The sequence below is a fragment of the Kryptolebias marmoratus genome, linkage group LG16 (assembly GCF_001649575.2).
Source record: "Kryptolebias marmoratus isolate JLee-2015 linkage group LG16, ASM164957v2, whole genome shotgun sequence".
Lineage (NCBI taxonomy): Eukaryota > Metazoa > Chordata > Actinopteri > Cyprinodontiformes > Rivulidae > Kryptolebias > Kryptolebias marmoratus.
The window spans coordinates 31695868-31706403 of NC_051445.1; the positions used below are offsets into that span (position 1 = coordinate 31695868).

General features: G+C 42.3%; 1 protein-coding gene across 3 annotated transcripts in view; it reads left to right on the forward strand.

Moving 5' to 3' along the window:
- Nucleotides 1-2801: 2801 nt before the first annotated feature.
- The window catches only part of LOC108229027 (amine sulfotransferase), a 23301-nt gene continuing 15566 nt past the window's right edge, over nt 2802-10536 (forward strand). Inside the window, exons 1-3 of one of the 3 annotated variants that reach the window (XM_037980504.1) lie at nt 2802-3287; nt 3438-3640; nt 5390-5604. In XM_037980504.1, coding sequence (XP_037836432.1) covers nt 3484-3640; nt 5390-5604 — 372 coding nt within the window. In that variant the 5' untranslated portion in view covers nt 2802-3287; nt 3438-3483. Of the gene's footprint in view, nt 3296-3437; nt 3641-5389; nt 5605-10536 lie in introns of all 3 variants that reach the window. The other 2 variants (XM_037980505.1, XM_037980503.1) reach the window with 2 other exon arrangements.

The following is a 10536-nucleotide window of genomic DNA, read 5'->3' on the forward strand; positions in this document are numbered from 1 at the left end:
GGCTCCTCTCGACGTGGAGGAGCAGCGGCTCTACTCTGAGTCCCTCCCAGATGACCGAGCTTCTCACCCGATCTCTAAGGGAGAGCCCAGACCCTGCGGAGGAAACTCATTTCAGCCACTTGTATTCATGATCTCGTTCTTTCGGTCACTACCCAAAGCTCGTGACCATAGATGAGGGTAGGAACGTAGATCGACCGGTAAATCGAGAGCTTGGCTTTTTGACTCAGCTCTCTCTTCACCACGACCGACCGGTACAGGTGGATTTGGAGGCACTGATCCTCATCCCAGCTGCTTCACACTCGGCTGTGAACCGCTCAGTGAGAGCTGTAGATCACGGTCTGATGAAGCCAACAGGACCACATCATCTGCAAAAAGCAGAGATGCGATCCTAAGGCCACCAAAACGGATCCCCTCAACACCTTGGCTGCGCCTAGAAATTCTGTCAAAGGGCAAAGGGCAACCTTGGCGGAGTCAATAAGAATGCCCTGTGCCTCTACTGCAATCAGTTCAAAAATATATTTATAAAATTTAAACTCTGATCCTGGTGGGGCATATACGTTTATAAAAGTAGGCAAAATACCCTCCAGATATCCTTTTACTAGCACAAACTTACCCTCCTTATCCTCCCTTTCTTGAATACGATTAAAATGAAGCTTACTTGAAATAGTCACACCTCTTTTAGAGCCCTGAATACTGATTAAATTTACATTTATGAAGTTTTTCATGCTCTGTTAAGTGTACACCACCCCTCCTTATTTTTTATTTATTTATTTTTTTAATGCAAGTTTGTTCATGAATGTTTCCTTATGTTAAGGAAAGTTTGGATTAAAAAAAGGTGTTTGTTCCTCAGAAAGCTTACACTGTAATTAATAAGACAACCCACTGAAAATTGTTGTTGTCCTCAGTCTACATGACATGTCAGGCTTTGTTACAGAAGCATGAAGTTTCACCTTACCCTAAAAAGACTGATCTAATCTCAGACTGAAGAGATGTGGCCTTGCACAGATTCTGATTCAGGCTACAGCAGCCATGAACAACTGGACCAAGTCTTATACAAGCTTGAGCAGTGCTTTGGACTGTAGATATGTATAATCTTCGCATATTGCAAATATCCTTAACAATATTTGCTCAGATGACCCTTTCAAATCCTGAAATAATTAAAGGTCTAGCATTCCTTGAAAGACTACATATCACCCCCTACCTTTCATGGCAGAGATTTAAACTAAAATTGTCCGATGTTGACAAATGACAGTTATAGGAATTTTGGTCAAATTATGTAAAAAACATTTTGTAAAATGACTGAGTTATAGCCACTTTTGTTTTGGCTAACGCTGATTAGCTGTGGTAGCCATCTTGAATTGGACTGACTCAGAAATAGAACTCCCAACTCCACACTCTCTATTTCTGAATTGAGAAAGCTCCTCGGATGAGAAGTGAAACGTCTTCAACTACAGAATAGAAGTCCAGTTGTTTTTTTGTTTTTTAACCTGTTTTGGACTCCAGAAGTTAATAACTTGTAGATGTACATCCAATGATAACTTTTTGGAAGGTTGATTAAATTTTGTCTAGTGGTTCAAGAGATATTTTGTAACAGACAGACATCCACACATATACAAAGGAAAAACACCTAATAGTTTTTGGCAAAATTTTAAGCAAGGACCTTGTATAATCTAGTAGCACTCAATATGTGTTAGATATCAGTCTCGGCTACTACCTCAACTAATACCACAACAAATCCTAGATCAATATCTGTAAAATTAACTGAGTTGTAGACGTTTTAGGTGTATTTTAAAGTCAGATGGTTGTGGCAGCCAACTTGAATTGAGTTGACTCCAAAACTTATTCAATTCATCAATATTTCTCAAGCTTTGGTTGACTTTGTTAACCAAAGTGCTGTGCAAAGTCAAGATATAAAACATTCCAGGTGAACTAAAATACAATAAAATCTACTTGTAGATGTACTTCCATTGATTGTGGACTTCAGAAAGGCCACAGCCCCTCTGCCCCCCCTCACCCTTGACAACACCCCCATCACCACTGTGGCCTGCTACCGGTTCCTCGGTACCACCATCAACCAGGACCTCAAGTGGGAGCCAACCATCAGCTCCCTTATTAAGAAGGCCCAACAGAGGATGTACTTTCTGCGACAGCTGAAGAAAGCTAAGCTGCCAGCCAGGCTGATGGTGCAATTCTACACGGCTATCATCGAGTCCATCCTCAGCTCCTCCATCACGGTGTGGTATGCCGGAGCCACTGCCAAGGACAGATACAGACTGCAGGGTGTTGTGTGCTCCGCTGAGAAGGTGATCGGCTGTAGCATCCCATCTCTCCATGACCTACACGTCTCCAGGACTGTGAGGAGAGCAGGTCGGTTCACAGCTGACCCTTCTCACCCTGCAAGCAGCCTGTTCATACCACTCCCCTCAGGCAGAAGGTTTCGGTCCATTCGGACCAGAACATCCCGCCATAAGAACAGTTTCTTCCCCTCTGCTGTCAGACTCCTGAACAGTTAGAGCTCGTAATCACTGGTTGAAGCCAAAAAAAATTACCCTTTGTCTTTCTTCATTGTTATATTTGTACCTATTGCACCTGAACACCGGAGCAAATTCCTAGTCTGTGAACCCTGTTCATTGACAATGGCAATAAAACTGATTCTGATTGCTTTCTGCAAGTCTGATTAAAATCCATTCAGTGGTTCATAAAGTTATTTGTTATCAAATTATCTCATGAACCACCTTACCCTTTTGGTAGCAGGCGATAATAAAAAGGAAGACAAAAACTGCTGAAAAAAATCTCAGAACATGGAAGATGAAACAATTTTGCCCATGGAATCAAAGATTCTTCTACTAACAGATTTGTCTTCAGGAGACTTATAAAATATGTTGTGTTGAACTATGAAAGTCAGACTCCTGTAAACTGAACGGGCTCCTGATGTTACTTCATCACTCTGAGATGTTTCTGAGGCGGTCCGGTCTGGACAATCCACAGAGAGCAGCTCTGTTTATTCCTAGCAGTCCAATTCAACTATTCACAGTAAACGGAGGGGGAAGGCAGGGGTGGGGGTGCTCCTCCTGGCTGCTTCTCCTGGCTGCTCATGTTCCACCCACACACACCATCAGTGTCTCTACTGAAGATGTGGTGATAAACTGCTCTGTGGTCAGAGCTGCTTTCTACAGCACATCAGCAGGTTTAGGTAAGAGCCATACCAGGATCCTTAGAGTTGAGATTAAACCAACAAGTAAGACTCAAAGAGATCACTGAGACTACATTATTTCCAGGACATTGAGGTCTGCAGGTGAAAACATCTTTATTCATATTGAATGTTGTTTCCCAAAAAGATCACTGCATGTATTTTTCTATGCCAGCACACCTTTTCTGCTCATTTCATTTTGTGTGGTTTTGGTACCTTAAACAAACTTCTGCTGCTCTTTTCAAAGGATCACCTGTACGCAAAGACCCACCTTTTGTTTTGTTTTAGCTCCGATGGATTTAAATGATCCCAAGACTCAAAGTTCAAAACTGGTGCCACACAAAGGTTTCAACCTGATAAGTGGGACTCATGATCCTGATGATGTGGACCAGATTTACCACCTAGAGATCAGAGACTCGGATGTGTTTGTGGTCACGTACCCAAAATCAGGTAAGGTCACTTTTTTTGTAAGAATGATTCACTCTTCTAAAGCAACTTTTTAACCTCTCCAGGTTCTGAGGAATGTGTTACAACAGTGGTCTCCAATCCTGGTCCTCAGGGCCACCATCCTGCATGTTTTACCTGTTTCTCTGCTCCAACACACCTGATTCAGTGGTTAAATCACCTCTTCATGTTCTGCAGAAGCCTGTTAATCACCCATTGATTCAAATCAGGTGTGTTGGAGCAGAGAAACAAGTAAAACCTGCAGGATGGAGGCCCTGAGGACCAGGATTGGAGACCCCTTCTTTACAATGTGTTTCATGCACACATTCACACGCAGTGTATTCTATTCTATTCTACTTTTTCTATTCTATTAAATTTTGAGGCAACTCATAATTTGTTTCGATAATGATTCAGAGAGTGGCTACTCAGTTATAAAAAGAATTATGGATAGTACAGTTGCATCCATAATTGCACTTTAAACAAAATCCTGAACATACAATCTCTCAGACCTAGAAAAAAAAACATTTGTTCTACGCTCCATTAGAAAACATTTTCATTCAAACAAGATTTTGGGAACTAAATGAACCAAAAAAGTGAGCATTGAAAATGTTGAGCATTGAGACATGAGGTTATGTGTCAATGGATGTTCATGCATCACATGTTAAAGCTACAGCATCTTACCTGCAGTCTTCAGTTTCCACCACTTGGTTTTTGGTCCCATTAGAGTGTAGAGTGTAGATCTTGTCAATGCCATTTTTCTCTTCAACTTTATAGAAGCCAATATTCTCCCAAACACTAGCTTTCAATGCAGAAAGTGCCATTTCATGTTTTAGTCAGCTATCTTGGTAACATGACTCTGGCACTGACATTATTAAATATTGAAGAAGCATCTCCACCTCTCATCTCCCCTTGTTCAGGATTGCACCCAAAATGTCTGACCTCATCATTAAATAATATGACATTTTTGACATTTTTTTAAATTGACACAGAATCGTTTAATGCCTGCATTCTGATGCAACAAAAAATAGATTAGAACCCCCACCCCTAGAGGTACCAAAAGTTGAGTTTGTGAAAAGCTCCCCAGATACCAAATTAACTTCAGAAAGGACTGGCAATAGCATGTTTAGTCACAACTGTTACAAAGAAATAAAAGTAGTGGTCATAAATACATAAAGGTATTTAATTCATGACAAGGCTTTTCACTGAATGGCTTATTAGTTGGCCAGAACATCTTTGTAAAAGAAATTAACAATCTCAATGGATTTATTTCTTGGTAAAAAAAAAAAGGTTTAAATAAAATAAAAAGTTATATTTGTACACTTGAGTAACAGTTGGGGTCATGAGTCTCTGCTACTTTTACTTTGTGGGTTGAAAGCAGAAAGGTTTGGGAACCACTGCCCTATTTTCATACAGCCCTTTAATATTCTCACTCATTCACTGATAATCATGTCAGGGGCCGTGGGGGTTCGTTGTCCTGCCCAAGGACTACCAGAGCTGAATGTACTGCATGTGATTTTTTTGTTCTCAGCACAGAGAAAGTAGCCAGACCGAGCACAGTTTTTCCAGATGAGTGTCCCAGGTCTTCAGCACTTTCTGAGCTGATTTCACAATGAGTGGAGTATCAGATGACCAGCTGGAACAGTGTGTGCTGTGGAAGCACTCCCACAGGAATCTGAACACATGTACACAGAAAGAAAAGGAGAGTTGTTTCCATCCAAAACACTCTGGGAAAGTTGAACATCCTCTGTTTGACAGGGACCATCTGGATGCAGCAGATCCTGCTGCTCCTGGAGTCTAAAGGAGACGTGACGGCCATCAGTGAGACTGGTTACTCCAATGGTGATCTCATCCCTTGGATTGAGGTGATTGGGAACAGGCTGGAGTTTATCTGCGCTCCCTCACCCAGACTGAGGGTCACCCACCTGCAGTATCACTTCCTGCCTGCTGCTCTGAGCCACAAGAAGGGCAAGGTATGGCATCAATCACAAATAGAGTACTTGGGTGTTATACTAACAAAAAATCTGGCTCAACTATATGAGGTTAATTACAAACGAATAAGTAAGAAAATATATGAGGATCTGGACAGGTGGAGCCTGCTCCCCCTTGACCTCGGCAGCAGGATCCGAACAATAAAGATAAATGTTCTTCCAAGACTATTATACATATTTGCAGCACTTCCAGTAGAGGTCCCAGCAAAACAATTTAGGGAATGGGATAAACATTTTTAAAGGTTCATATGGAGCAATAAAAGGCCAAGAGTAAGATACTCGACTCTGCAGCTGCCGGGGGACCGGGGGGGTATGGGTCTGCCTTGCCTGGTGGATTATTACCTGTCTGCCCAGATTAGACCTCTGGTGTGTTGGTGTAACCCGGCATATGGGGCTAAATGGAAGGACATCAAGCTTTCCTTGTTGGACTTCCCTATACAATCTGTCCTGAGTTGCCTGGATGGGCTGCCCCAGATTTACCAATTACAAAATTTATGTTTGAGTTTCTCCTTGAAGAAGTGGGCAGAGGTGGTTAAAAAGTTCAATCTTCACAAACAGATAGGTGTACTGAGTTGGCCAGCACACCACCCGAGTTTCCTTCCAGCATTGATAGACTACAAATATAGAAGATGGGTGAAACAGGGAATCACGGCATTCTGCAATATAATTAAAGATGGGGAGTTAGTAAAATTTGAAGATTTGTGCCGGACATTTGAGGTGGGCAGTGAAGACTTCTATCGTTATTTGCAGGTCCGCAGTTTCTTTAGGAAGGAAATCAAAATATCGGACTTGGATGCAGACTCAGGAATAGTGCAAATATTTATGGACTCATATGCTGCAAAAAATATAAGAGGCATCATCGGAAAACTGTACAGAAATTTTGTATCTATACATAAGATCTCAACTGGTTATATCAGACAACGATGGGAAAAGGAAGCAAAGGTAATAATTTTACCTGAGGTCTGGCTGCGGATCTGCAGGAATATTCTGTCCACCACAAATTCTTTAACATGGCGCTATTTTTGCTGGAAGAATCTAATTAGATTTTTTACTACGCCAAAGCAGAGATCGAAGCTGGGTGGCTTACAGTCATCTTGCTGGAGGGGGTGTGGGCTGTTTTCATATCTCCAAAGTTGAAGACCTTTTGGAATGATGTTAATCAAGTAATTCATGAAACTCGGGATATAACTTTAGTCCTCTCATTTCCTGTTATGTACCTCGTAATACTTCCAGAGGGACTTAGTAATAAGGACACATACCTGCTGAAAATATTTTTGTGTGCAACCAAGATGGCGATTACCAAATGCTGGCTTCAACCTAGACCTCCCACTCTGAAACATCTTGTGAACATTATAAACTCTATTCACAATATGGAAATGTTGACATTTACAATTCAACTCCAGAAGGAAAAGGGAGAGAGGTTTTGGGAAAAATGGGATCATTCTATGGCTAAAGGTGTCGGACCTTTGTGACCCCACAACTGGACGGACACCTGGGAGTTCTCAGTCCTTTTTATTCTTTTGTGACTTTATACAGTGAAGTGTCTGTAAAATTGTGATGGTTACTAATGTGAATGTTTACTACCTGCCCTAGCCCTCTTGTTAGATTGTATGTACTTGTAAGTTTAAAAATGAATAAAAATAACAGATTAAAAAAAAGAAGGGCAAGGTCAGCTAATTCCTTAAATCACTTCAGTCTTTTAAAGTCAATAATTGACATATAGGGAATGATTGATGTTGCATGATGTTACAGTGAGCAGCCATTTAAAGTTATATAACTGCCAGCAGTGCTAACTTGACATATAAAGACATATTGCTGGACTGTTGCTTAGCTTCTCATCATGAGTTGGTTGCGCACGTCGGCATGGTAACCGGAATGGCTTGTCATCTACTACTCGAACCCGATGGAGACAGCCTTTAGCTTTGCCGCTGTCTAGCTTGTCTCTTGAGAAGATGGACTCGAACTGGGCTATGAGGCCAACTAGTTTCTCTTTGCTAGCTGGTGACACTTCACATGAGTTGATATCAATGTCAGACAGCCCCAGAATTTGCAGCACTGCATGCAAAGAGCTACTGTCAGCTGTCATTTGTGGTGAAGATGGATGATCAGGCAGGGTAGAGACATCACTGACTAGACTCTGCTCATCATGGCACCGTGCTGGGTCAGTTGTCGGCAGTTGTATATTCTGTTGTGGGGCTGAAGCTCTCCACCACTGCACAGGTAAACACATCAGCCAACTTCATGTTTCGTTTTAGAGTGATTGGCTTGTCAGAGGGGTTTAACGCTTTTACAGGGAGTCACTCATCACTGTTCAGATGTGCCACTGTTCTTCCAACCATAACTGATCTTGGCCTTGACCTTGCTGCTGTTGGTTCTATTACCACAGCACTGCCCACTTCCTCATTATTTACTAACTGCAGCCTGCCCCAAATTAGGTTCTCTGTCAAGGGCTCCAAGGTTATGACTCTCTTTATCTTGATAGTTCCAATCTTATCACTGACACTCTCTGGAACCACCACTTCCGACATTAAACTCAACACATTTTGATCAGATATATCTTCTGCACTTAAAATCTTGCTGCATTTCTCCCCAAAATCTTTTTTTTCCCTCAGATGATTAACCAAATGCTTCATAAGGTTGCTGCCTATGATAAGATCCTCACTCTGTCCTGCAACCACCAGCATAGGCACAACAACCTTGCAGCCATAAATCTCCACTGTAAAGTCACACACACCTGCTGGGATTGTCCTCGCACCACCACAACCAATCAGGATGACATCAGTGGGTTGCAAGGTGGAGGTCTACAATACTGCATAATGTAACAGGTCAGACATCAGATCAGTGCTGAGGGTGCAGGCCATGGAGCCACTATCGAGCATTGCTTTAACAGATACTTTGCCACCAAGGGTCACATTTTCATAGAACAGTTCATTATGTTGTTTTAGTCTTCGGGTGTTCTGAAGTATTGGTCAACGTCCAAGCTGTCATTCCTCACAAACGGTTTGGTATACAGACTCCAAATCATCAAAATCAGTCTCTTGGGGGGCCATTTTAGGCCTAACACTTGCCCCCTCCACATGTTGGCCAGCTAGTTTCCTGGGCAGCTGATTTAGACCCCCTCATTTTGGTAGATACGGCCCTGGGGCACTGAGCCCATGTGTGGTCAGCAGCAGAGCAGATGAAGCACAGCTGATTGACTCTTCAGTGGTAATAAGTGGAGTGTTCAGTGTTACTGCAAATTACACAAGGCACTTTGTGTGTTTGGTTTTGATGACCTCTGACATCAAGTTTACCAAGTAGCTTTGCTTGTCGAGGCTGACCTTCCAGAACTTTCTCTAACAGGGCTATCACATGATCAAGATGATCAGCAGGCACTTGTGTATTAAGTTCAATAGATCAGTGGTCCCCAACCTTTGTAGCTCCACAGACTGGTTCATTATCAGGCAGTATTTTCACGGACCAGCCTTTAAAGGTGTGGTGGATAAATACAACAAAATAAAATGATACGACCGGCATGAAAACGGGGTTAACTTTTAAAACATAATAAACGTAAATCCAACGTGTCCTCGCAGCTTTGTTAGCTGCGTCCTGGTGTTGGGTTATCAACATGAATAACAGCCTCTCCTCCCCCTGATGTTCTCTGGTCAATATGGCGATGTTTAAACTTTAAAATAAGATTCACCACAGATATAAAGCGCACAAAGAATACAAGTCATCATAACCCTGAATCAGTGGAGCCCTGAGCCTGTTTCTCAGTAACCAGACGGTCCCATCTAGGGCTTCCAGAGACATTTGGTTTTTACTCATTTTGCTGCTTGTGGGTTTGTTTTTAGCGCTAACAGATCTCGTGACCTAGATAAGCATTTTGACATGCATCAAGAGTGAGTCATAGACGGATGTAGTGGAAAGAATCCGGTCAGTTTTCAAAATAAATGTTGTTCAGACTCCGAAAAAAAACAAAAAACTGAAATACTGTAAGTTAATTATTCTTTCTCTGCGGCCCGGTACCAAATGACCCACGGACCAGTACTGGTCTGTGGTCCGGAGGTTGGGGACCTCTGTAATAGATGGTACTGAGGTAGAGGCTGGTGATGGTGTGGTACATTTACTGCTGCATGTTACTCAGTGCACATGAGGACTCACCTCCTGACGCTGAAAACTTAAGGCACTGGATGCACTAAGCTGAGGGCTGCACTTCTGATCTTTGCTATGCTCCAGCAACTTCTTGTGCACATCTGCAGCCGCCCGCTGCTGCAGGGGCTTGCATTTTAAAATAAGAGATAGTTCTGAGTCTGGGCAGTGACAAATGAACATTGCAGTCAGATCTTTTGTCCGATATGCAAAGGACTTATTCTGTCGTTTGAGGCAGTCTTCTGTCAATTCTATGACTCTGTTCAACCGCAGCCAGTAATCAAAATGTGTCTCACCTAATTTAGGTAATTTTGCAGAAAAGTCAGCCAAAGGCATGCTTGAACAGAAAGTGTCACTAAAGTGCTGTTTTAGGATCTCAAAAATAGGCTCTGAGCCTCCCTTAAGAAATAAGGATGGCCTACAATGTATGCCCACCCTGACTATTTCTCATGTCCTCCCTGCCAGTTTATGAAGCACTTCATCAGCTTGTTCAGCTACCAGTACCCCTTTTTTTCTTCAAATTGTCATGGTTTTGATGTTTTTGTTTGGTTTTCTAGTTCTTGTTCTGCTTTGTTTATCTTAAATTGTGTTCATGTCTTGTCACTTTCACCTCCCCCAGTAACTTGCCACGCCTCATTCTTCCATACCTTGCCGTTCTGTTACATTCCAGTCTTTCATGCCACACCCACATTACCATAACAACTCAATCACTGCCATCATTCTCACCTGTTTGCAATCACTCACCTGTGTCCATTTTCCTCCTGATCCTCAGTCTTTAAATAC